The sequence below is a fragment of the Drosophila montana genome, unplaced genomic scaffold (assembly GCF_035044405.1).
Source record: "Drosophila montana isolate Dmon_TW-CO22-7 unplaced genomic scaffold, ASM3504440v1 contig_2481_1, whole genome shotgun sequence".
Taxonomy (NCBI): domain Eukaryota; kingdom Metazoa; phylum Arthropoda; class Insecta; order Diptera; family Drosophilidae; genus Drosophila; species Drosophila montana.
In genome coordinates, this window is record NW_026997351.1 from 639,075 (window position 1) to 665,472 (window position 26,398).

The 26,398-nt window shown below is 43.1% G+C and overlaps 6 protein-coding genes across 7 annotated transcripts; 3 read left to right on the top strand and 3 right to left on the bottom strand.

Moving 5' to 3' along the window:
- On the top strand, nucleotides 1-2,756 carry LOC135428360 (vitellogenin-1). The gene is made up of 3 exons (XM_064682311.1): nucleotides 1-267; nucleotides 321-580; nucleotides 1,779-2,756. Exons 1-3 carry the CDS (start codon nucleotides 24-26, stop codon nucleotides 2,451-2,453), a joined length of 1,179 nt encoding a protein of 392 aa, XP_064538381.1. The 5' UTR covers nucleotides 1-23; the 3' UTR covers nucleotides 2,454-2,756.
- A 1,195-nt stretch (nucleotides 2,757-3,951) lies between these two features.
- LOC135428365 (uncharacterized transmembrane protein DDB_G0289901) lies at nucleotides 3,952-4,719 on the top strand. Its single transcript, XM_064682318.1, has one exon. The coding sequence runs from the start codon at nucleotides 4,017-4,019 to the stop codon at nucleotides 4,428-4,430; it is 414 nt and encodes a 137-aa protein (XP_064538388.1). The 5' UTR covers nucleotides 3,952-4,016; the 3' UTR covers nucleotides 4,431-4,719.
- Nucleotides 4,720-6,699: 1,980 nt separating this feature from the next.
- Nucleotides 6,700-7,557, top strand: LOC135428364 (uncharacterized). Of its 2 annotated transcripts, XM_064682317.1 has the most exons (3): nucleotides 6,700-6,924; nucleotides 6,979-7,185; nucleotides 7,231-7,557. In XM_064682317.1, the coding sequence occupies exons 1-3, from the start codon at nucleotides 6,828-6,830 to the stop codon at nucleotides 7,260-7,262; spliced, it is 336 nt and encodes a 111-aa protein (XP_064538387.1). In that variant the 5' UTR covers nucleotides 6,700-6,827; the 3' UTR covers nucleotides 7,263-7,557. The 2 variants fall into 2 exon arrangements, with proteins under 2 accessions (XP_064538387.1, XP_064538385.1); XM_064682315.1 differs by having other exon boundaries at nucleotides 6,700-7,557.
- An 874-nt stretch (nucleotides 7,558-8,431) lies between these two features.
- On the bottom strand, nucleotides 8,432-9,988 carry LOC135428495 (uncharacterized transmembrane protein DDB_G0289901). Its single transcript, XM_064682542.1, has 2 exons — nucleotides 9,709-9,988; nucleotides 8,432-9,390 (listed from the first exon to the last, which is right to left on the bottom strand). The coding sequence occupies exons 1-2, from the start codon at nucleotides 9,986-9,988 to the stop codon at nucleotides 8,534-8,536; spliced, it is 1,137 nt and encodes a 378-aa protein (XP_064538612.1). The 3' UTR covers nucleotides 8,432-8,533.
- A 2,443-nt stretch (nucleotides 9,989-12,431) lies between these two features.
- Nucleotides 12,432-12,917, bottom strand: LOC135428531 (ctenidin-3). Its single transcript, XM_064682581.1, has one exon. The coding sequence runs from the start codon at nucleotides 12,915-12,917 to the stop codon at nucleotides 12,432-12,434; it is 486 nt and encodes a 161-aa protein (XP_064538651.1).
- Nucleotides 12,918-18,236: 5,319 nt separating this feature from the next.
- Nucleotides 18,237-18,992, bottom strand: LOC135428496 (uncharacterized; the record flags this gene model as incomplete). The annotated part of the gene is made up of 1 exon (XM_064682543.1): nucleotides 18,237-18,992. A coding segment is annotated over one exon (693 nt), but the record flags the coding sequence as incomplete, so codon positions are not given.
- Nucleotides 18,993-26,398: the final 7,406 nt, after the last annotated feature.

Here is a 26,398-nt window from a genome sequence, read left to right on the forward strand (position 1 = left end):
TGCGCTCGCAACTGTCGTCTAGAATGGAAAGCCCAAATCGGAATCTGAAGCACTGTCTGCTGCACCTGTTGCACCTGCTGCTGCTGGCTGCGCTGTGCCAGGGCATCGAGTGGACGGTGCCCGATGTGGTTGGCTCGCTGCGGAGCGTTGGCTCCACCATAATCGATCCAAAGATGCTGCCCACGCCGCAGGGCCTGCTCGAGGGCAGCAAAAATCTAATTGCCGGCTATCCCTTTGAGTTTGCCTCCAGCTCCATCAACTACTTGTGTGAGTACCCGTAGAAAACTAATCTCCAGCCATGAGACTACGGCATTTTGCAGGCTCGCAGGCGCTTAGCTCCAATAAGATCAGGTCCAGGTTCACGCCGGACATTAAGCAAATGAACTTCCAGTTGCGCACCGCCTGCAACAAGACAAACTTTCCGCTCCTGGAAGCGGAAGCCATGTGGCACAGCCCCCAATTCGATCCGAAGAAAGGTGTCGTCATTCTTGCCACCGGCTGGACAACCACCGTCAATGATTCGGATACCATTGAGCAATTGGCCCAGGCCTACAACTGTCGCGGCGATGTTAACTTTGTGGTAAGTCTCGACTACAGCATACTCTGTTTAAGGCAAGAGGCACGAAAAGGAAAAGAAACAGGCCTGGGCAAATATATTTTTGGTAGCATCTTCTAGGAACACCCTCCCAATTTGATCTGTCTTTGGGAGTTTCTTCTGATGGCTGACTCCCAAAAGGTCAGCGACTCTAAAACTGTGACTTAAGGATTAGTCGATTTTGGGGCTGAGGTTAATTTAGAAGCTTTAAATTCAAAGCAGCTCATGAGTATTCCGTTTGAGTGTCTAGCTATAAAACGGCTAGGTCTGGGTTTGGCAAATAAAATACACGATTAGATGTTTCATATTTGGAGTTCCTTACTTTAAAATTCGTTAAAATTGTATTTATATGCAGAGTCGGACAGCCACATTAATGCTGTACAAAACGAATATACCCTCTATTCATTCTGTGAACAGAGTATAAAAGTTAGAGACTAATGAAGAGGCAGGCATTGCACAACACGAATATACTCTTCTTCTCTTTAGGAACAGGGTAAAACAAGGGGACGTACGAAATATTGAGTGCTAAAAATTGCAATTGAAATTGAAATATAAATGTGCTAAATTACAGATGATAGACTATAGACGAAATTTAATTAAAAATATCTATAAAACACGAAAACATTTACAAACTTATTTAAGGCAAAACTTGAACTTAAGCCAGCCCCTGAAATACTTTGAGTAGTAGCTGGAATAAATCTGTAGTCATTAGTTTGTAGTTAGACGCAACAATGTTGATCAAATGATCAGATACAGATTTTTGCCGATTTTAATAGTCTATAGTCAACACCTTTGATTGTGCATTCTATTCGGCCAAACACATTTAACGCTTAGCTTAGTTTCCCATCGGATCACTCGCGATTGTTGCTTTCAACTAAGGCGTTTCAGTTCTTATCAACAATGTGACAAGGTCGGGCCATCAGAACAATCAATGCCAAGGAATACTTGTGACGCGTTTTCCGATAGCCTTTAAACTTCCAATATTTCAATCAGAAGAAAAAAAAAAACTATTTCTATATTCAACAACGGCTAAAATTAACTGAATACTCTGGAAATGTAACTTACGAGCTTAGATGTTGGATTCAAATAGCTGGAATGAGATAGCTCTTAGTTTTATTATTATTATCATTATTGAAAGTCTAGCAAACTTGTTGTATGGCTATAATGAAATATTATCATGTAGGCTGTAGATGTGGCCAGATTCGTGGATACCCTGTACACATGGTCGGCTTTCAACACGGATGAGATTGGCGAGAATATTGCACGGGGCCTGGTCAAGCTGCTGGATGTGGTAAAGGTGGAAAATATACATCTGATTGGTCACAGTCTGGGCGCGCACATTGTGGGCTCGGCGGGGCGCTACCTGCAGCAGTTTACGGGCAAAACATTGCCGCGCATAACCGGACTGGATCCGGCCAAGCCGTGTTTCAACGAGGGCGAAGTTCTGTCGGGACTGCAGCGCGGCGATGCGCACTTCATCGATGTGATACACAGCAATCCGGGCGTGCTGGGCAAGCGTGATCCCATGGGCGATGTGGACTTTTATCCGGGTGGCCTGGAGCCCCTGCCCGTGGGCTGTTTGTCGGTGACCTGTGCGCACGACCGCGCCTGGGAATACTATGAGGAGTCCGTCTATCCGGGCAACGAGCGCAACTTCTTGGCCACACGCTGCAGCTCGCTAAAGCGCCTGCGCGAAGATCTCTGCACTGGCGAGCAGCAGCCGATGGGCTATGCCGTGCCGCACAACATCAAGGGCAACTACTTCCTGGAGGTCAATGGCAACAAGCCCTATGGCAAACAATCGTCTGGGCCACGTACAGCACGGCTCGCACGCTGCGGCATCTGCGGCCAAAAATAGTGGCAACTAGAGTTAAGATTCAAAGCGCAACCGAATCCCGGCCATATTCCATTTTTGATTGCCTCGAAAACGCTTTCAATTTGAGAGACCTGAAATTATTTGATGCCAAAATACGAACTCAAAGCTGCTTTTGCAAGGCAACCAATATTACTTACAAACTAATTTAGACTTAAGGAATTTCGAAACTCGTTAACTATTTTGTGACTGCGATAAGCCGATAATATCGCAATTTCGAAAACTAATCGGCTCCAAAGTTGTATTTTTTTTTTGTTTTTCATCTAATACACCTACTCGTATTTAATTCTATGTACACATAATTATGTAAGCTGTTTTTTTTTTTTGTTGGCCTGATCTTGGTCCATTGGCCCCCAAATACAATTTGCATGTTAAGCGTTGACAATTCAATTAATTTTTGTTTATAATGCCTATGCGAAAAAAAAAAAAAACTAAAATGCAAAAAAGTTACATACGTAAGTAGCAAAAACAATTCACTGACATCTGTGGAATAGAGGCCGCCACACACAGATTGCAACAAGCGTCGAGGCGCCAGAGTACAGTGAAGCCCACCACATGCGATCAGCCATGTGAACTGGTGTATCGAATGGGCGAGGTCAACTACAATGAGCCAAGAGAATGTTGAAATGTTGAAGGAACATATCCTGTTCATTAACACTATTTAAAAGATGATTAAGAACGAGTTGGCGACACTGAAAAAAAAAATATGTACAAATTAGGAAATCACATTTCACTGAATTGGGAATTACAGAAATATAAATATTGGATCAATTGATATAGGTCTGAAAGGATGACACCTGTTGCATACCTTCTGCTCTCCACACGGATTGCATTTTTGGGCTGTGTTCGCTCTGACTTGGTGGTTACTGTGTGAGCCGTCGCCGCCGCGGCTTTGTGGTTGCAGTTGGCGGGCCCCTTCACCTGGGTGAGCTGCCAACATGACAAATGAGTCACCCGCAGCGAGCTTCTGTCGGCATATTCAAGATTAGGCTTAAGCGAGCAGAGCTGCGCGTTGTTTCCGCCAGCAGACAGCGGACAGCAGACAGCAGACAGCTGCTTGGCGAGGAAATGATCCATCAAGCGTAAGAGTTATGTGCAATTTGGCAACATGAACTGGCCCCCATGGAGCACGGCGCTTGTGATGAGTTTCTGCAGATGCCGCTGCCGCCGCTGCCGCTGCTGCTGCTGCCGTGTTCGGTCGTAAAGTGCTGTAAAGTAGTTGACCCTGGTCAAGAATCGGACGCTCAAAGTGGTTTAATAAACTGCAATTACCTCGTTCGTCTTTCTATATGTGCGCAGCTGGTTTATATATCAGCTGACCAAGACCAGGCCAGGGCAACCTCTCCCTCACCCCCATCCTCCACTGTCACTCAGTACGATTTATTTTGTGGATTCTTGACTTGATGAGCCGCTCAGCCGCTCCCCTGCTTTACACTGATTTGATGCTATGCAAATCTAGATAAATAGCGTACGCTGCGTACATTTTCAGATCATTCAATTGCCACACTTCAAAACCCACACACCCACCATATCCACAGAGATTCCAGGATGAAATTGTTCATAGTACTCAGCGCTCTGTTTGCCTGCAGCTCGGCGGGACTTATACGCAGCAGCGGTTGGATCGGCGGCAATAGCGGCTGGAGCTCGAATCCCTGGGGCAGCAGCAGCAGCAGCGGCTGGAGCTCGAATCCTTGGGGCAGCAGCGGCAGCAGCGGCTGGAGCTCAAATCCTTGGGGCAGCAGCGGCAGCATCAGCAGCGGCTGGAACAGCGGCTGGTCCTCCCAGCCCAAGATAATTAAGGTAATCAAAATTGGCGGCGGCGGCGGCGGCGGCTGGAACAATGGAGGTGGCTGGAGCAACGGTGGCGGATGGTCTGGCCAGAGCCTCGGCGGCAGCGGCTGGTCCAGTGGCAACAATGGTTGGTCCAGTGGCAACAATGGCTGGGGCAGCAGCAGCTGGTAGTAAGGAACGCTGGCAACTCTGGGACCTCTCGTTTTCGATTTGATTTTATTGATTTTTGATATTATATTACGTATATATATAAGACAGTTTTTTTTCTCTCCCATTTTTATAAACAAGTCATTTTTTTTTTTTTTAAACAAATACAAATTGCAAATTGTAAATTAAGCAAAAAATTGCATGATTTCTGTTCGAATGCATCGCCGGATCGTTGAAAGATGATTGACGAGCATTCTCTAGCCACGTTTCAGTGTGCCATATTTCATTTCATAGTCGAGAGCAATTAAAAACTACAACGATTTACATACTTGGATGAAACATCTTGAAGTTTTTGTGCTCGCCCCGCAGCCAGCCGCATCTTCGCATGGCGTCTTTGTCTGCCTGGGAACGCTAGCCAGATCGAGGCATAGAACAAGCTGTTCCAGCCGACTGGGATGGGGGCAGCTGTTAGCCGAACTTGAGGCGGTTCTGTGTTCTCGTTGATCTCGAAATTCACATAAATGCACATTTGAATTATGGCCCATAACAATTAATATGCTAACTTGACGCCGTAATTATTGCTATTACCTTATGCATTCACAATGCTCGTGGAACATTCGCTCATCATCTGACAGTTTATTGCAGGGGGCACAGTGGCACCAGATCCACCATTTGCTTGGCACTTTTAAAATGCGAAACAATATAAAATATATCAAAAACTATATACCAAATATATATATTATATACTTATCCCACCTTCTGTTCCTTCTGACAGCTTATCAAAGAAGCTATATGAAAATATATTCTTATAAATACATTCTTTCTCTTGTTTAAGGCATCAACCAGCTTAAGATTGCAATTTTTATAATTTAAATGAAACAATTATATTTTTAATTTATAATTGCCCGTTCTACTGAAGATATTGCCTGCCATAAATATTTTCAAAGAGAAAGTGCGGGCTAGATTCGGATCTCTGTTCAAAATTGACATCTACCAAGTGTGGTTAGATAACTTCAATGCTTGGAGCCAAATATTCTACTTTACAAAATGTCTAGCCTAAATTGTTTTTTTTTAAGCATAGAATATATGGGTTGGTTGTATTTTTGGGTACTTTAGATTTGGATTAAGGTTTGCTTCATGCTCCAAAAATTAACGTAAATTCCCGGTTCGAATAGGTTCGGCTTTTGTATAGACTGCAAATCGGGAAAAGTTACTAAACTTGCCGATAAGTTTATTTAAGTTTATTTAATTAAGTTCACACAGATTAAGCTAAAAAGACTTCGGTTTAATTTTTTTAAGTAGGCACAATTTAAGACAATTTGATATACATTTATATAAACGTATCTAGAAAAAAAGATGTGCAGGCTTAAAAGAAACACCTGAGAATTGCGTTCTGCGTTCAGTGTGCAGCAGATGCATGGCATATTTTTTGCTCATTTGGCTGAGGTCGTCTTGTGGACCTGTCTGTGGGGTTATTTGTGACTTTGGGGCCCGCCACACTGTTGCAGTTGCAGCACGCGTTGAATGCAACAGCAAGTGGACAAGTTGATGCAATATATGGTAAGTAATTCACTTGAACAGGCATCTCATCTGTTTGGCTTTGACTTGGAGTTTGGGTTTTGCGTTTGTGTGTTGTGTGTTGTGTGTTTGCGCAGTAATTGACATTGAACCCCGTCGAATGCGCGTGTGTGTTGAGTCGTGCAGCACACACACACACACATTTGTCTGGCACTCGCATTGCATGCGAAATCCCAAATGAAACAAAAAAAAATAGTTAAATTAATTATGCAGAAAACGAAAAATGAAAAATTACAGAATTTAAATTGTAAATTGTAAATTGTAAGACAAATTGTGAGCTGCTGGCAAAAAGTGTTGCCGCAAAATGCTTGTAATTAATGACATCGCTATGGCTCAGCAGTTTACAAGTGCTTCCAGCGTGGTTGGCGTTCTCGGTGCGAATCCGGTGGCGTATGCGCAATATTCCCAGCATAAACGTTGCGTATGCGCCGCGTGTGCCGGCGCACTCGAGAGACTGCACAGCGCGTTGGCATCGACAGCCACTTGCCACTTGCCACTTGCCACTTGCGATTCTCTCAGCCTTCCGAGTAGCCTTTGGGTGCGTCGCTGGGAATGGCGACGGCGTGTCGCCACCCCCGCACAAATCGCGCACTGCTTCAATTTCATGCCCAATCGGTGTTTGGGAGCACCATGACTCAGCTGGAGTTCAGTCTGTTCCGTGGCAGCTGCTATAAAAGCGCTGCGCTGGGCCCGGTAATGGCATCAGTGGAGCTAAGGTTCTATCAGCACCAACAGCAGCAGTCAACAGCAGCAGTCAACAGTCAACAGTCAGCAGTCAGCAGTCAACCGTTGAGCAACAGTTCAGTGCAACCGTTCATCAATCAAAGGATACTCCAGTTCAATATGCGCTACGCTCTGCTCGTCGTATTCCTGTGCGGACTCATGTTTGCCATTGCCTCGGCCGGACTCCTCGGCGGAGGCGGCGGTGGTGGCGGCTATGGTGGTGGCGGCAGTGGTGGTGGAGGACACGGTGGCGGCGGCGGCGGGGGCAAAGGAGGCTGGCAAAAGAACGGCGGCGGCGGCGGCGGAGGCGGAGGCGGTGGACAGGGCGGCTGGCAAAAGAATGGCGGCGGCGGTGGATACGGCGGCGGTGGTGGCGGCGGCGGCAAGTCCCTGGCCGGCAATCGCGGCAGCGCTGTCTCCTGGCAAGGCGGTAACGGCGGCGGTGGCAAGCACGGCGGCGGCGGCGGTGGCGGCGGCGGTGGCTATGGAGGCGGCGGCGGCAAGCACGGCGGCGGCGGTGGAGGCGGTGGCAAGCACGGTGGCGGCGGCTGGTAAAGCCAACCACCAAACATCAAACTCAATCCAAAACACCCCAACCACACACAACGAGAACTGCAAGACGAAACGAAATGTAAATACTCCGGCTACTGCGACTCCTGCGGCTGACATGTGTTCCACGGCATAGATATAGAGCTAGAGGCATTTCCCACAAGTGCTATACTTTACCTTTATTTTTTTTAAATTTTTTTTTTGTTCGCTTACCTAACTAGTTACACCCAAAGTTACTCAACTCTTTTCTTTCCTCTCTACTTTTAATTGTACTAATAAATAATCGTTCATTTTGCTAAAACCGCTGACGTTCTTCTTAGCCACAAGGATACTCCAAGGGAATTACAACTTAGCTCGAGTATATCAAGTCTTTCAACTAAATAAAATTGATTGTCCTGGTCGACTAAGGTAAAAAATGTTAGGCATAAAACTTGGACTACCTAAATTGGGGTCATACCAGCTAGTTGTGCTTTGGTATATTATTATTATTATACAAATAAGGAACTATGTCTACAACACTTAGTGGCTAGCTATGATAGGATCTAGGCATAGTGTCCTGAGGCAAGGAAATCTCTTCGAACAATCTCTGAAAGAAACCAAATAGGTTAGAACACCATAGCTTCTATGCAAGGATTCAAGGATCGTGTTGCTGCTGTTCAGATGAAGAGTAAACGGAAAATCTCGACTTCTCCACCTGGTCAGCCGTAGTAATTTACCATGGCTGAACTATCTAGCTGCCAGGGTCACTGAGGCAACTGAACAACATCCTGATCCTGAGATTTGATTGCCAGGCTGTGATAGCTGGTTGTATGCTGTTTAGTCTAAGTCGAAGGCCTTAGTTGTTGTTGAAATTTCAAAGGTTCGGTTGATACGTTTCGTTTAATCATAAGCTACAAGTCTCAGCTATTGTTTTGTCCACTCCCGGCTCGGAGCCAGCTGGCTTGGATGCCTTAGACTGAAGAGCAAACGCAGGTATTTGTCCTGGCAACACTTCTGTCAGTTGCCCAGGAAAATAACTTCACTATCTTCACTTTGACGGGTTACAGGACTTTGCGCTCTAGAAAAATCTAATCTTAACCGCAATTCTATAGTCCCAAAAATGTCCACTTGGAAGTTTACATTGTTTTAAATGTTTATTGACAGATTAAAAAAATTATTATAAAAAAAAAAATTGATTTGTCATAGCATAAGAGATAGTTATTTTGTTTTTTTTGTTGTTATGTACAGTTGCAGTTTTTTGCCAAATGTCGCCTCAGTGTTTCGTTATCGACAGGGTTCTACCAGCTCCAGCCGCTGCTAGATCCGGCGGAAGACCAACCGCCGCCGCCGCTGCCGCCACCTCCGCTCGTCCAGCCACTGCCGCCGCCGCCGCCGCCGCCACCACCTCCGCTCTTCCAGCCACCGCCGCCTCCGCCGCTCTTCCAGCCGCCGCCGCCGCCACCACCTGACTTCCAGGCACCTCCGCCGCCGCCACCTGACTTCCAGCCGCCACCACTGCCGCCGCCGCCGCCGCCGCCGCCTGATTTCCAGCCGCTGCTCAGACCCGACAATGCTTGAGTTTTCCAGCCGGAAAGGCTTGACAGTGCGCTAGACAAGCTAGTGCCTAGGCCGCCACCGCCACCGGAGCTCGTTTTCCAGCCAGAGCTGCTGCCGCCGCCGCTGGGCCAACCGCCGCCACCGCCGCCTCCGCCACTTTTCCAACCGCTGCCGCCCGAGGACCAACCACCGCCGCTGCTGCCGCCGCCGCTGGAAGGCCAAGCGCTGATGCTTATTTTGCTGGGCCAGGCAGAGGAGCTGCCACCCGATGACCAGCCGCCGCCGCCGCCGCCGTTTTTCCAGCCGCCGCCGCCACTGCCACCGCCGCCGCCACTAGACCAGCCGGAGGATCCGCCACCCGATGACCAACCACCGCCGCTGCCGCTGCCGCCGCCACCGCTGCTGCTCCAGCCATGGGGCTTGGCAAAGGAGCAGACGCTCAGCACGGCCAAGAGTCCAAACAGAACCAAACGACGTAGCGATTGCATCTTTTGTGGGTGCTGTTCTTCTTGTTGCTGTTGTTGCTGTTGTTGCTGTTGCTGCTGCTGCTGCTGTTGCTGCTGTGCACTAACTAATTTCCAACTGGGCGCACTCTCGGCTATTTATACAGCCAGCGAGTGCTGCGCATCTAAGATTCTAGCCGCTGTCGCTGCAGATGCAGTTGTTGCTGCTGTCGTCGCCGTCGCCGTCGTCGTCGCCGTCGCTGCTGCTGGTGCAGTGTAATCAGATGTAATTGCCAAATCTGTTTACGGCCGGCCGTTCGTTTCGATCTTGGCTTCGTGCAGTTGGCCCTCATTATGCCAACTTTCAATTTCGTACGCTTTGCTGCCATCTATTGTTGGCAACGCCCCGTCCCGGGCAACCCCCCCTCACTCCGTGCTAACTTGCAGTCCCAGACGCAGTTGCGCACGCGCACCTGACTCAGCCTCTGGGCCAGACTCTAGATTCTGGCGATTCTGACAATAGCCAGCCGCCAGCAAACCACATCGTGAAGATCGATTTATTGGCGCGCCATTTTTATGTAACAACCTTTTGGGGGCAAAGCAATTGACTGGTGGCCAATTCTTTACGGCAGCCATTAGCCAGCTGAGCTTGTCGGGCTCATAATCAATGAGCTTGGCGTCGGCTGCACACGTGTCGCCGACTACCGTGGAGCCAACATTGCCCCACAGCCTGCCACGGTTCGTGTTAAGCATTTGGCAAGCCAAAGTGCACACAAATCGGGTCACCAGCACACGGCGAGCAATCAATCAATCCGATATACAATACAATTCGGTATGAACTGAAGAATCTATTTAAATTCAAGAATCCATTTGACTTGGACAAGTCGACGATGGCATCTTGAAGAATTTTGAACATTTGGTTCTTTAAGAGCTTTAAGATTTTATTAAAAATAATTTTTGCATTTTTTAAAATTAATTTTGCATAAAGCTTTTGGCTACTTTTAAGGCTCTTCCCATGATTCCCTCCACCTTTTTCCCATGCTTGCATGTTACAGTGTTGTGAAAGAGATTAGTATGTGCCTAAAGTCTGGTAGCATGGTATCATGTCGAATATTTTCTCTAACTTCAAGATCTTTTAAAAATAATTCCGTCGATGCATAACGCTTTCAGCTACTTTTAAAGCTCTTTCCATGCTTGCCTGTGGCTTCTGCTAATGGTTGCATGCGACAGTGCTGTAAAACGAGTTAATATGCGCCTAAAACTGGAAAGCGCAAACATATGTGCTGGCTTTTAGATTATTAATTCAAAATCAAAATTAATTTTAAAAAAATAGCACTAAGCTTTTAACCACTTTTAAAGTTCTTCACTTTAAGTGTTAGGGTGGTGCTTTTGGCATGTGACAGTGTTGTAAATCTTGCAAGTACGGCCTCTGAAAGCTGCTAGCTTATTACAAAATTTCAAACACTTTGTAAAGGCTTAGAAATTTATTCAAAATGAGACTGCCAACCAAAAATAATTAATAAGGTAGACCTAAGGCTTGAACCAATTACTTGCCTCTAGTTTTCGATATCATACCTTGGTTCATACTTGACCTGTCACATATATATTCTAAAAATGTTAATGAAAAAGTTCTCTTTTTTATTTATAATTGCCCGTTCTACTGAAAATATTGCCTGCCATTAATATTTTCATATAGATGTTGAGGGCTAAATTTGCTTTCTAGCCGGAATTGGCATCTACCTAATATAATAATGGCCAACTATGTTGTTTACCTAAAACATTTTTGAAAAAATATATTTCGACTTGGGTTTAGTTGGTTTTTGGGCAACTGACTTGGCAGAAGATTCGATTTAAAGTCAAAATTATATTTAAATTTCGGGCTCTAAGTGGTTTGCAGACTTGCTTAAGGTACTGAGTCAATACAATTCATGAAGCAATAAGCATTCAGTCACTTTTCTTCTTTTAGTGTCGTGCTGCTCTTTATGCTAGTGGTTATATGTGGCAGTGTTGTAAAGCGACTAAGTAAAACAGACGAAAGCTGTTTGCTACTGGTGTTACGTGCGCTCAATTAGTTTTCAAAACTTTATCAATACGTTGTTTTGGTGCTTAAAGTTCTTAAAAAGAATAACATAAGAATAGTGAAGCTCTTAAGACTTTCCAACACTGCTCTATTAAAAGCTTTGTTTCTGCGACCCATGGATGTCTTCGGAAAAACTTTGTCGTATTCAAGCGAAAGACATCATTTGCCTTTAGTAACATTTCGAGACGATATTGTGTATGAGAATTCTAGAGATAAGCTCAAAATTAAATTTGATTGTAGATTGGTCCATTAACAGCCGAAGAACACATGTTTCTAGGGTATTCGGAAGCGAGCTTTTCAGATAGCAGAGTTATGAAAACTAATGGCAAAGATCGCTGATTGCTGATACTTACCTCCCCTCTCAGCCCCTCCATTTGATCTAGCCTCAAGTAAATAGACAGTCAATAGCAAAAGCTGAAACTGGCGCATTTGAACCTGTTGACTTTTGTTGGGCTTTGCGGTCGGAGACTTGCAGAATTTCATGGGCGGCATTAAATCAAAATCGGGCCTTTGTGCGATCGATTCGTTCGGCAACTGACAGACCTCAATGGACGGTAATCAATCAAGTGCCACAAAACCAAAAAAAATAAGAAACGCGGCACACTGCAAATTCCGCAACAAAGCGTTTAACTGTCGAGCTCGACGATTGCAGCAACAAGGCCCAAACGCTGGGCCCCATGTAAAATATAAGCCTTGCCAAATTGAATTGTCTTCGTTTTGGCCAATTTACGGCGGGTGATCTTCGCGCGCCCGTGCTATAAATGTCGCATTAGAGCCAAATTGCAGTCAGCGCCAATTAGGTGGAGCCCATGCAAAGCGGCTGGCTGTGCCATGAGGTCACCGTGCCGGACAATAGGTCAAACAGGAAGCACTCCGCCAACCGGTTTGAGCTCGCGATGCCTCATTTTAATATTAACAATATGAATTGAAAATTTCTGCGTTAATTTTCAGCTTAAGACTAGCAAGAAAAAGAGTGTATTTTTATATATATAAAAACATTTAATTAAAAAAAAAAAAAAATGGAACTTAGAAATAACTGAAGATTATTGCGATTGCTGGCTTTTTGGCTCCCTGTTTGAACTGGACACTAAGGCTATTGTTGGGCTAAGCGCTGGCTTACCAGCCCTTGTTCCAACCGGAGCCGCCGGAGGAGTAACCGCCCTGAGAGCCACCATAGCCGCCCGAGGAGTAGCCGCCATGACCACCACCATAGCCGCCCGAGGAGTAACCGCCATGTCCGCCGGACTGGCCCTGGTTGACAACTTCGACGATGATAACCTTAGCGGGCGCAGAGTGGCCGCCGGAGTAGCCGCCGGAGTAGCCGCCGGAATGGCCGCCAGAGTAGCCGCCGGAATAGCCGCCGGAACGGCCGCCAGAGTAGCCACCCGAGTAGCCGCCAGCGCTACCACCAGAGTAGCCACCGCCGTTTCCACCGCCAAGTCCTCCACCGAGTCCGCCCAATTTGCTTTGCAGCAGCTGGACAATGCCGCCGCCACCGCCACCACCTCCACCGCCGCCACCGCCAAGGAGACCCTCCAACGAAGCCTGACTGCCGGCCAGAAGCGCAGCGAGGATAACAAGAATACAGGCAAACGGTTTCATCTTGCAATAGATTGGTATGTCGATCTCGATCACGATTTCAATTTCGATGTGCTGCTCAAGACAAAACGGAAGCGTTGACTAATTCTACAACTAAGATGCCAACACGCATTTATACCAAAAAACGTGCTCGAAATCAATACACAACGAATACACAACGAGTATCGCATAGCATGAATAACTCAATAACTCATGATTGCCTATGCGCAGCATCAGCTTCAGCTTCAGCCTGGCGACAGAGGGAGTTCGAGTTGAAGATAGAGCAAGTGCCTTAGCGTAGAGATGGCCGCGTGTCGTGCACGGGCAGCAGCAATGTTACCAATGCGACACGACATGCACGACGTGTTCGTTTTGTGCAGTAAGTAAATAATTTAGGCTCGAAATTAAGTAATAACTTTCGGCTGACGGTTTCTCTTAATGTTTTGTGTTCGAAAGCCAGACTAGAGGCTCTTAGAGAAATTTTTGGTTTTTTATAGATATCTTTTATACTTTTTTTTTAGTTTGTTTTGAGGCCAAATATTGCGTATTTGTATCGATATATTTATATATAAATTTATGCTTTAAAATTAAAATTAAATCATCGCTCTCTCACATAATTTAAATTCCCATCATGCAGACGTTCGTGTCACGAGTTGAAGCACGATGTGTGGTTAACTTGATTTGAGTGCTTCAGCAATTTGTTGCTTTTGATCGTTTAAGCAATTAAAAGAATTAATAACCCACATATTTTGTATGTGTATGTGCTATGTTGTTCAAGATATTTGCTTTTGACCAGCTGCCGACGTGCCTTTTGTTTGCCGATTGTCTCCGGTAACTATGCAAATCTTTACGCATGCGCGACTTAGACTTGGCCATTGTTAATACCCTCTATTCATGGACTGTACGCCAAAGGGGTATGCCAAATAGTGCACATATGTTGGCTATCAGCACAAAAAAAGTCGAGTCAATGTAGACCTTAGGCTGAGTCAAACTGAGATACAGGGTATCTGCTAGTTGTTAACGCGCTCGGATATCATGCTGGCTGTTTTCTCAAACATAGGTTGGATCCATTGGGCCACAAGTCAAACAAATTAACGGCGTTTGATCATATGCAAGAAGAAGAGAGACAGAAAAGACAGCATCAACAATAGATCAACAGTTTGTCAAAAAGCAGTCGACAACACGCAGAGCTTGCCCAATTGATAAATGATATTTGGACAGCCCGTCCATAGTAGCTGCTGCTGCTCATTCGCAGACCAAGGTCCCACACGAGCTAAGCGTATTAAGTGGCCTGTGCAAAACGACAAACTGTAACGCCAGATCTGATAATCAGGAAGCCAGCGAATGGGCCCCGATCGCTTCAGTTGGCAGCCTTAGGCTTGGCCTAATATCGAAACGTTCCCATCAACATCATCGCTTATAAATAGGCGCAAGCCAGAACCGGTTCTTGGATCAGCTCCGAGATGCTGCCTATGCTTTTGCTCATATTTGCATAGTCAATTGACTAAGCAATACGTACATATATTTGTATGCTATACTATATATATACTATGTGTATATACATATATGTAGTTGTTGGTACTAAGAAAATACAAAGAAATAGTTTGGTTAGAGCCCGCCTAGTTCCCGAGTTCAATGCACCTTAAGACCTACAGAAAATTTATGCTAAACTCTAATTCTCGATACTTTTTGTGGTTGGGGGTGTTTATTGTCAGTCCGTAAATATGTATGTCTATATGGGTCTTTCATGCTGTAACAATTGATTCATTAGCTATATCTATTGAGGAAATCTTGGGCTCACATTCGACATTTATCAATTAAGCGCTTCTTGAGGTCAGCCAATATAACATATATAGATATAGAATAATTCTTCATTTCCTATGTTTCCTTTTCGCTTAAATATTACAATAACAAAATATCTTAATAATATTTATTAGTTAGACATTAGTTTTTGGCTGTGTTTTAGCTCATTTATTCAAATTGCAGTTGCCGAAAAAAGAAACAACCAAAATTAATTAATTCGCATATGAAGATTAACAATAACTATGCAACCTCTGTTTTTGCTAAATAATAGTACACAAATATATACAATTTTGCATTCCCGAGAATTTATTTAAATTTATTTAAGCTTTTAACTAATTTTCTGTTATGCGCGATTTATAGACATGACATTTAAAAGCGTATAATGGAAGTTTTATTAATTATACTATAATCATTAAAGCTGTAAATATTATTGCCAAACTGATAATTAAATTTAATTCGAATATATGACACGTTAAATAAGATTAACGCTAAGAAAAATAAAGAATTTTTATTACGATTTTTATATGCCATTGCATGCTCGCAGCTCTCGGAATATATACATATATATTAAGTACCCAACGATCTTATAGTTTTACGATCTGTATATTGGGTCGCCATTGTACATTTTTCTACAGATATATGTATATATATTTTTGCTGCCGTTTTGCCTTGTAGTGCGGCAGCATTCAGAAATATTCTTAACCAGTTTTGGGGCCTCACGCGCTGCCAGCACCAAGATGAAAAACAAAAAACCAAAAAAAACAAACTATCATGTGCTTTTGTTTTTCAACACGTTCATTAGATGAAGATAAAAATGCTGCGGATAGATACATTTTGGTTGGCGGGTAACGCGTCTTTTGTTACAATAGAATCATCTTCCATAACAGCCTAATAAAAAGTAGTTCCCATCGCATTGCCTTCAATCTGAAGGCTTTCGTGAAATTAAAATATTTATTTATTCACTAACTCATATGCAATTACTGACCCAACTGCACAGAAGTGAATGTCTAGCTGCAGCAGTGCATAAAGATTTTATATTTTGGTGGTCTCATCTACTCGCATGCTCTCGTGAGAGGGTGGCTCAATTGGTTTCAAACGTATCCTTGAATGCAACACCACTTTCCAGCACTGTTTTTAAGAAAAGAAGCTTTTGGAAGTCCTGTTGATATACGAGGACTTTTCTTAGTCGGTGTCTCCTCTTCCAGTGAAGCTCTTTAGTCTAGAGCATTAATGTCTGCTCCGCATGTATGTAAGTCACCTAGTTTTTGATCGACCCTCGCAAGTACCGCGCTTTGTCATTATAGGGTTGCAGAATTGATGACACTCATAAACTATAGCTGGCATATAATTATAATTATACTCAATGCAGCCGTGTGGCATATATTAAAGATTCTGTTCGTACTAAAGCCACTTATACGTGCATACAGAAGTGTGTATGTATGTATATGCATGTACATATGCTTGGATGTAATATTAATGTATATGAAAATGCACAGGTCTCTGCGATATAATTGATTTGCATAAACTGCTGTCGACTTTCCATAGTAATCAGACGTACACATAAAAAGCCATCGATATATCTATATATGTATATATATATGTGCACATACATACGTATATATATTTGTGCATGCTGTATTCTGTAGCTAATTGATGGGAATGCAAAACATATAAATTAAAATAGCTGTAGCATTAAGGCTGCCGCTGCTAACGTGACCCATAAAAATTGTTTTTTAATTGCAGATTAATGCATTCAAATAATCCTGTTCATAAACATTTACAGCGGCAGGCTACTCAATATGCAAAAACTCAGTAGCTATACTGATTTAAATAAAACTATGATTTAAATGCTGTGAAAATTGAAGAGAGAGAGAAAAAAAAACTGTACAAACAAATATCAAAAGTCGTGTCAGAGACAAACACAGATCCATTAACACCAATTTGAAGTATAAAGAGACAGTTTCTACTTATATATAAACCTGAAAGTATTATTTCACAAATCAAGCAGTTAGCATCCGAAATGGCAAATTGGAGGTCATCACGGAGATTGTGCTCTAGATTGTTGCTAATCTATGTTTGGAAATAAACAGTTTGATTTTTTCAATAATATATATCTTTATGACTGAGCTAGCTCAGTTTTATTTTGTCAAAGCTTTTTCCGTAGTGTGAAGCCTCAGTTCATATATGAATTGTTGCATCTACATGTTAAGCCTTTTAAACTTGTAGAACAATTCTTTCACTGATTAACTGAATGGAAAACATTTGCGATGTAGTCGAAGAAAGTGTAAACATGCTTTTTTACTAAAACTATTAAGTATTGGCTTCCAAATCTTGTTTCAGCTTGCCCTTGAACTTAGCCACGCATCAAGTGCTAAGTTTTCTTATTTTCTGGCGTTAATAAATTGGTTGCTTCATAAAATTACGAAATAATTGGTCTGCGCTCAATGCCACAATGTAAAGTTTGCTCAGTGTGTTGGGACAGACATGCAATACGGCAAATATTTGCTAGATGGCAAACCAGTTGAGCTGAGCCAAACATATGAAATGCAAATACACACAACAACAATTCGAAATCAACAACAAATTGTATTTGCTTGTGTAATTATATTTGTCTTATGCACAAAATGCAAAAAAGCCATACGATTGCTTGTGGCTTTGCCAAGGTTCTGGGCACGTCTCATGCGAGACACGACGACGCCAAGCAGCCAAGCAGGCAAACAGCACAAGAAATAAACACACAAACACAAGCACACATGGCATGGCAAATACAAAATGCAAAGCCTATCAAACAAAAGCAAACGGCGGAAGCGAAAAATCAAAAGGTAAAGACAAGTTTATACACACGTGAAGTGGTTGGCAATAAATCAAATCATGAGAATGAAAAACAAAAAAAAAAAAATAATAACAAAAACCAAATACAATAAGCATGAAGCTGTTTAATTTGAGTTGTCCAAGTGCGTTTAGTTCAGTTTCAATTTGCAATGCCTTCAAGTGCGTTAATACAGCCTGATGCGCAGCCTGTCGGTCGGGCTTATCCTTTATGGCCATTTCAGTGACACTGAGCTGGGGCCAGCCCATGCCATCGCTCGACTTTCGCTTTTCACAGCCAACGCCGCGCTCTGACATTGAACTTCATTAACCCGGTCTGAATGCGGTACAAATATTACGAGAGATGGTTAAGCGAACAGGTTTTATATGAAACGAAAGACTTAGGCAACGAACTGGCTGGCTTCGAGGCTAGCGCCACCTAGAGCTGAAGATAACACAGGGCATGTGGCGCGCTCTGGCGCCTCTGCTGAAAATTGGCCAAATTAAACTGGAAGCGCCATCTGCAGCTTACAATTGGAACGCTGAAACAAAAGACTCTTGTCACGAACTTTGTGCACTGTGTCGCCCTCTATAGGAGCTCAGGTTAAAGCCGTTACCAAGCTGTTGAAGCGCCATCTGGCATATATTTTATTTGGCTTAATGTGTAGCAAAAGTTTCACTGCAATCCAATTTTAAAGATCTGGCAGCCCTCTTTAATTGAAACATTTCCTGTTTGATTAACTCATTTTATTCGGTTTGTCATATCCATTTCTCTATCTAGTGTAAACAATTATTTTAATCGTTCCACCAACCAGCACCGCCGCGGGAACCGCCACCACCGGAGGCGCTAGCACCATGGTTCACTGAATAATCGAACGAGGCCGGATTGCCCCAGGCATTGCCTGCACCGCCAGCGCCAGCGCCAGCTCCCTGCCAGCTACCAGCTCCAGCACCGCCGCCATAGCCGCCGCGTCCGCCACCAGCACCAGCTCCTTGCCAGCCGCCAGCTCCAGCACCGCCGCCGTAGCCGCCGCGTCCGCCACCAGCACCAGCTCCTTGCCAGCCGCCAGCTCCAGCACCGCCTCCATAGCCGCCAGCTCCAGCACCGCCACCATAGCCGCCAGCGCCAGCGCCAGCGCCAGCACCCTGCCAGCCACCAGCACCACCTGCACCGCCATAGCCTCCGCGTCCACCACCAGCGCCAGCACCTGCTCCCTGCCAGCCACCGCCGCCGCCGCCAGCACCGCCGCCATAGGCTCCAGCGCTAGCGCCTGAGCCAATTTGCACCTTCGTGTTGCCATGCAACTGTGAGACATGAGAGATGAGTCCAGCTCCATTCCTGAAGCCGCCGCCGCCGCCGCCGCCACCGCCACCGCCACGTCCACCGCCTGGCAGATAGCCACCACCACCGCCAGCTCCGCCGCGTTGTCCAGCATTAACCAGGGCCAGAGTGGCCAGCAAGCAGACAAAAACCTGTAAGTGTATATTTTAGTCGGTCCTGAAGATGAATCCTTGAATGAATTCTGTTACCTTCATATTGGTAGTTGAATAAGTTGATTGTTGATTGTTGTTAAAGTTGTTGCTGTTTAAGTAGCTCTCGGGGCGCTGCTCCAATAGCTTGTGATGCTTCTTGGCTGCCAGGCAGCACAATTTATAGCTGAAAGTTCCCTACGATATTGCTAATGATTAACTTCTGTGTAGAAAAAAAGCCAAATTTAAGCACAAAGACGACGAAATACAAAAATATTTGGAACCATCATATTTGGTTGATAGTTAATAAAAACGATCAAAAAAAAAAAACTAAAACAAAAAATAATAATTAAAAGCAAAAAACAAACTTAATTATAAAAACTTTAAACTTTGAAAAACTCAACCGAAGAATTAATTTGAAGTTGCCGCAGCTAAAATACACTTCCACATCTATGAGAGGGTATCATATTGTTTCTCTGTAAGAAGTACTCCATGCTTGTTTTATTTTGGCAAAACGAATGCGAGCTGATAAAAAACATTGATGTACCCACAGCAAGAGCATCGACAGAAATTTAATTTTGGCAATGCTTTGTGATATTGCTCATCGCTCGATTCTAGTCGAGCGTCTGCCATTTCCGAGTGGCTTCGCGTCGTCGTGGATTGCCTTTAATTGAAAATTTGAAGTCAAGTTAAATGAAGAAAAAACCAAATTAATTGCAGCTTTAAATGCGGCAATTAAACGGACGGCGATTCGCCTGCGGCTCGCCTTGCGCAATCTGCCGCTCTGTTTGGCTTAAAAGCGACACCGAGTGGACGAAGTGCCTCCAGTTGAGAGTCATGATTTGACTTTTGCGCATTGCCCGTACGTCTGATGGGCCGTGGGTCATACAGGTGAAGCCTGTGGAAAAAGAGCCTCCAGCTTAAAGTTATGACGGATGTGCGCGTTGCGCATACGCCGTGTGGGCCGAAAACAAACTTTACTTTTTTTTCCTGTTACAATTTTTTTTTTGAAAGTGAGCTCATTTTGAAGACATTTGCTTATGCAACAAAGTAAAATGAAAAAATCAACGTTTTTTTTAAGTTTACGATTCATTGAGAAAAAGAAAAACCACCAACTGCAACTGTCTACAAATATTGCAACAGCCAGCATCTCCTGTCCGTCGCAGCTTAAAACCAGCGCCTAGAATCTGCTTCGTGATTTGGGATAAGCCCGTTTAGAAATTATACAAACTGCCTTCCAAGTAATGCACTTCAATAAATAAATCATTTACGATGTGCAACATACGCTTTTATAACTCGACACCAACGAAAGTTTTTCAAAAGGAAAGGTTAGGATTGAAAGGATCTCGCTTAAACTCCAGCCACCATACTTCTCGGCATTTTACCAACAGTAGAAATATTTGTACTACATTGCAATACAGGATTTATCAAAAAATATATCATATTTCTTATCAACTTTGTGACATGCATGCGAATTCCTTTGTTGTTTTACAAAAGCATATAACCAAAGGAAAGAAATTACCAAAAACAAAACTTTGTTCACAATATATATTTAATAAAAATTAAAAGTAGGTAAAAAAAAGGAGAAAAACAAAAATGGTTTCGCCTGCCAGCCAGGCTGAAGACGAATGAGTTATCCTATGGAGATTAGCCCTATTTATAGGCCTTACATTAAGCGAGTACTTAACCAAGTAATCGATGTAATTGATTGGGAGCTGAATGCAACTCTACAATTCGTTGTGGGCATCGACAAAAACTACTCATAATATGAAAGGGAAATTTAAGTTGTGTGGGAAAAACTTATCAAATTAGTTGCTTTACTAGATATGAGCTTTAGAAAAGCATGTCAACATTTAGTCGAAATAAACTTCTGTTTAGTTAGTCAAGATATAAACTATAAGCCGGATTTAGAGATAATTCATTAATTGCTTAATTGAGTTTAATAGTTGGTTGGGAAATTAAATGTTACTTTACAATTCGATAATATATCGATAATATGAAGGGAAATTCAAGGCTAAGCTGACGGGAGACACTCCATCTGTAATCTATAGCGCCGTTTCAGCCAGACAGGCAGCTGGGATGGGATCTGTAGCTGAGGGAGAGAGAGGGAGGAACATAGCGATACATTTACAGTGTGAAAAGTGTTGGGACAGCAATTACAAAGGATTTCAGTCAGCTCGATTTCGGTTTTCATAGAAGTCTTAAGCGCTTTGTTAGTGCAATGCAGGGTATACTCACTTGGCTGCTCATCAGGCCTTCTAATAAGCGAATCGCAATAATGACTAGAAATTTGCCAGCTGTCAATAATTAAATACAAAGATTTATGAAACTTAAGTTGCTTTAAGCAGAACAACTACTTGAAGCACCGAAACACCGTTTTATCGATATGCAAAACATGTCAGCTTGTCGAGCATGTTCAGTGGTGTCTCCAGTGGAACCACTGGCCAAGGCAAGCTGATGGCTCCAGTTGACAAATTCGATTAGCTGAATTGGAATCTGAACAACTGGAGCTGCAACAGTCGCTGCTTGAATATTAGTTCGTAGATCAAAGTTTTATAGGGTGCTCGCAGACAAAGCGACTCGCTGACTCGCTACTTTCTTCAGCTCTCAATGCAAGCCAAAGAGAGTCTCTCCCACACACACACTCTCTCTCTCTCTCTCTTTCTGCGAATGCTGTTGACTGCAGCTGGCAGCAGGTGATAGCCGGCTTTGGGCTACCTCAATCTTTCACTCTCTCTCTCTCTCTCTCTTTGCCTCTTTCTCTGTGGTTGGGCTCTCTCTCGCTTGCCGGCGCCAGCTTTGTGTTAACGGTGGGCGCCGTTGTCGCTGTCTCTGGCTGTCTAGCCGAGCTTCATTGGCGCTGCTGCAGATTCGGCCAAATCATTCCGTTGGGAAGTTGTAACTGGGAAACGTGTTTGACGGATCGCTACCGATCCCGGTTCACAGGCAGCTCCATCGTCGTCGTCGTCGTCGTGGTCGTGGTCGTGGTCGTCTTTTTCGTGCCTCGAGCTGCTGCAAGCGCGCGCATTTCTTGTACGCTGGTTGCCCGTTTGACTTGTTGCCGTTACGTTAGTTCAACGGTTGCCAAAAAAAAAAAAAATATTTAAAAAAAGATAAAAATAAATAAAAAAGGAATCCTTGACCCCTGGACGTTGCCTGTGCCTGTGTCTATTACTCGTGCGTGTCTCTTGTATTTGTTTTGTTTTGTGTCTGAATTTTTTGTTTTTCGTTTTTATGCAACATTTATTTTCACATTGCAATTAATTATGGTTTGCACAATATTTGCAAAAGCCGCTGAAAAATGTTTTGCGTGAGCTGAAGTCGACAAGTATTCAAAATAGTTGCTTGCTTATGTTTAACGAAAAATACACAAAAAGCACAACAACGAAAGAAAAGGAATTAAAAAACAAAGTTCAACATTCATTTCATTATTTTGCAAACAATTGACGCAGCTCGCTTCAAATTAAAAGGTTAGTTTTTGCCATATTTAATGTAAGTTCAAAGTACTTTATCAAATAAAAATACATAAAAAATATAAATAAAATGATTATAAATAAATATTAATAATTGTTAGCTGCACGGGAGTTGCCATAATAAGCATAATAAAATAAAAATGGAGTATAATACTTAATAATATTTCCATAAAATTATAAAATGATTTATGTAATGTAAATAAATAACTACTCAACAACTATCTTAGCATTTAAGTCCAAACATAAAATGCAAATTGATTTAAATTAAAAATTAAATTTATTTCAATTTATTATAATTTGTTCAATTGCCTTCTGTTCCATTTCTGTTCTTCAATCCCTTTCCAAGAGTTATGAGAGCTATGTGTACCTTAGTAAGATCTGAAACTGAGTCTGAAGTTTAGCTTTGAAAAGTGTGCAATTTTCTCTAAAAAGTCCAAGCAATGAAAACGTCTAGCTGCTGTTCATGGTCTATTAATTGTTGGTCTGCTGATTTTCTTTTTAATACTTATAAATTATATTTGGCTTTGGTTTTTGGGCTCGAGTATTAGTTTTTATGTACATTTAATAGTGTATGATTATAGTCAACTATAGAAAAGTTGAGAGAGCGAAGCAAGCAAAGCGCAACAGACATTGCCCTGCGACGAGCCTGGACGAGGCCCTGCCCAGCCGGTTGGGCTGAGGCCAATTCCGGGTGCCCACAATCGAAATCGAAATCGAAACTCGTGGCTGGGCAATGGATTCGCGTGTCAGTTAATCCAATTTGTTTCACACATTCAGCCTCAATGCGAATTTAGTTGTTTTTCGTGCACTTACCGCATGCAGAACAAAAGACTTAGGCAACGAACTTGAAATAACATGCAGCTGTGTTTGGAGTTGGAACGCTGCGCTTGCGGTTTTTTGGGCAACCGCATTGCGTGGCTTTCTCCACTTGACAAGCCCAATGCCGATTCTAAGTGCCATTGCTAATAAGCCAACAGCAGCAGCAACAACAACAACAACAACAACATTGTGGCAGGGCTCATGTATGTGTCTTCTTCTTCTTCTTCTGTCAGCGTTGGGAGCTGGAGACGAAATCGCATGCTTGCTCACTTGGAAAACAGTTGCTGGCTGCGAAAACTAACTGAAATGGTATTAATTGCCACTGGCACACACACACTAACACTCACACACACACACACACACACACACGCAACTAGTTGACTTTCATTGTCTTTGGCGTTTTTGCGGTTTGCCGTTTGCTTTAGCTAGCTTATTATGCCGTATGCTTTATGTTTAATGCCTCGGATGCCTTTGTCTTTGGCTGTGGCTGTGGCTATGGCTTCGACTGGGGGTTTTACATACGCGCCAAGTTAATCACACTTTTAACTCCATTTCACATAATACTAATTTCATAATTTGCACCGCCGCCCGCCCAACGCAATGCCAGTGACAGGCACATTGAGTTGTCATTTGCCGCTCGCATTTTCACTTCTGTTTTCCACGACGACAATGTTTAAATTAATAAATCTACTTTGCGTCAAGTTTACATTTCATTTAGCATAAGTGGAACTATTTTATGCACACGAGTCTGGAAGAGCAACGGCTGGGAAAGGTCTGCCTTGCAGCTCTTCCTGGGCGTTGACATGCCCATGAGCAGCGCGCTCAGCCAAAAGCTAGCGGATCATAATTGCATGGCCCCCGTTCTAAGTATCCAGCTATCGTGTAACCATCGGCTCATCGCCGCACAGCTCCAGGCACTCCCCATGCAGATGTGCTTGCTCATTGAATGCGCCTGCTCAGCTTACTCGGGCGGGTAGCATGAATCTCGCAACATTTTTGCTGGGAAAATGTATGGAAATTAACTCTACAAGCATTTATTTCACTGCCATACAAATATACCTGCCACAAAAAAGTTAACAAAATTAAGCTGCCAATTTGAATTCAGATTTCTTAATCGCCCTTTATCAATTTTTATTTTGTCACATTTTGTCTTAATTACCTGCCATTTGGCAAAGATTCAATGCATGCAAAATCTCTATTTTAGTAACAATTAAACATAACAGCGCACGGCCATTTTAGGTTTTCGCATTTGCATTAAGTAACAATTAAGTTAGATATTGGTGCTACAGAAATATTAAGTTAAACTTGCATTGTTTAAGATTTTTAATATATAAATTTCATAAGGCAACTTTCGGAGTTTGCAGTTTCTTGTTTTTGTGTTGCAGACAAATCCCACTCATATTTTCAGGCACATTGCCTCCCACGTTTGGTTTGTCTAATACCTTGGAACTTTACTGTGGACAGCTGCCACTTTACTCCCAACTAAAGCGTTAACCAATTGAAAATGTTTTTTTAATTTTTCCCTGTTTTTCTACATATTAGAGACAAGCTCAAAATAAAGTAAAATAAATAACTCCCTGTGCTTAGGTTCGCATCGTGCTGCTGATTTAACACAACCTTGAACCAACGTCTTGGTTCAAACCTTGGCTTAAATATTTTTTTAAACATTTTTTCAATTCAATTTCTTGCTTACAATTGCCCGTTCTACTGAAAATATTGCATACCGTTGATATTTTCATGCAGAAATTTCGGGCTATATTTGATCTGCCAAATATGGTTAGATATATGCAAAGGTTGGGGCCCAAGCTGCCATATGCTTTGGTGCTGGGTCTCACCTAAAAGTGGTTTATTTTCAATTTTTAAGCGAAAATATGATTTGTTTCGAAATCATTTGGTTTAATGTTCGGTGTAGTATGAAAGTAAATTGGTAAATTATCATGTTCATGACTTATCGAAATAATAACTTATTGTAGTTCAGATATTATCAAGGTATTACGAATTCGGTTTGAGCACAGCGCCTGTATTTGCTTGCTAAGGCACTTGTGGTTAAGATGTCTCTTGTTGTTTTTTTGTTGTTGTTGTTGTCTTTGTGGAGTTTTGTTGTACGTGCGCGTCTGTCAGCAACAAATGAAATAGTACGTAGCATATAATCAGAGCGCTGTGGCAACCCAAAAAGCCAGCAACAAATGACAACGGCAACAAAGCGTCTGGAAAACAACAGTTGAGACAGCGCAACAAAGTGTATCTTTATCAAGGGGGGGGGGGGCTGGAGGTGAGGGCAAGAATGAAAGTCTCATGTTGTTGCTATTGTTGTTGTCAGTACAGACGATACACAAAATTTGTCAGCTTGAAGCCGCATGCTTTCATCGTGGTTGCAGCCGTTTCATGACAAATCGCAGGTAATGGTGCGGGGGCGCGGGGGGGGTCAGGTTCTTTTGTCCAAAGCAAGGCGACAATTTGTTTATTGCTGCACATTTATGCCCTGGGCGCGAAGTGGCTTCCCCCACACCCCCTCCGCCCTATGTTTTCTTATAATTTTGAACAATTCGGCCGGGCAATTAACATAATTTTCAATGCTCGACTGCATTTCTCACTCTTTTTGGTTGTCGCATTTGTCACACGAATTATGCATAACAATAATTCATCGTCTCTGGTATTGGAGCTGGCTTTGGTCTCGGCTTTCTGCTCGCTTTCGAATCGGAATTGAAATCGGTATCGTTTAGACAAAACGCCCCATCACAATTGTCTGTTGCTGTTTTGTTACCATTTCAACATCTCGACAGCAATTCTAAAGCTTTCTGCAATGTGTGCGTGTGTGTGTGTGCACCCTTCACCTTCAGGCCGGTCTGGGCCAAAATACTCGGGACAGAAGAATGGAGCTTGTCTCGTCAGGCTCATCATCATCATATTGGGCATTTGCCAGACGACACAAAGCCAAATCGATGGCGGGCAACAAATAAATAAATACAAATATATATATATATATATATATATATATATATTGTGCCACAAATTCATATTGTGTGCAGATCGAAAGTGAAATTCGTAGACATTGTGTGCGATAATAAAAATATTTATAATCATAATAATAATAATAATAATATATATACGTATGAATAAGCTGCGGCCCAA

What these genes read in the sequence shown, in the direction of transcription:
- LOC135428531 (XM_064682581.1), bottom strand. Translation starts at nt 12,917, where the DNA reads ATGAAACCGTTTGCCTGTATTCTTGTTATCCTCGCTGCGCTTCTGGCC.
- LOC135428364 (XM_064682315.1), top strand. Translation starts at nt 6,828, where the DNA reads ATGCGCTACGCTCTGCTCGTCGTATTCCTGTGCGGACTCATGTTTGCC.
- LOC135428495 (XM_064682542.1), bottom strand. Translation starts at nt 9,988, where the DNA reads ATGCTTAACACGAACCGTGGCAGGCTGTGGGGCAATGTTGGCTCCACG. An exon ending in TGGCCCAGAGGCTGAGTCAG is followed by an intron (nt 9,391 to 9,708) that starts GTGCGCGTGCGC and finishes CTGTATAAATAG; the next exon opens with CCGAGAGTGCGCCCAGTTGG.
- LOC135428365 (XM_064682318.1), top strand. Translation starts at nt 4,017, where the DNA reads ATGAAATTGTTCATAGTACTCAGCGCTCTGTTTGCCTGCAGCTCGGCG.
- LOC135428360 (XM_064682311.1), top strand. Translation starts at nt 24, where the DNA reads ATGGAAAGCCCAAATCGGAATCTGAAGCACTGTCTGCTGCACCTGTTG. An exon ending in CAGCTCCATCAACTACTTGT is followed by an intron (nt 268 to 320) that starts GTGAGTACCCGT and finishes GGCATTTTGCAG; the next exon opens with GCTCGCAGGCGCTTAGCTCC. An exon ending in GCGGCGATGTTAACTTTGTG is followed by an intron (nt 581 to 1,778) that starts GTAAGTCTCGAC and finishes ATTATCATGTAG; the next exon opens with GCTGTAGATGTGGCCAGATT.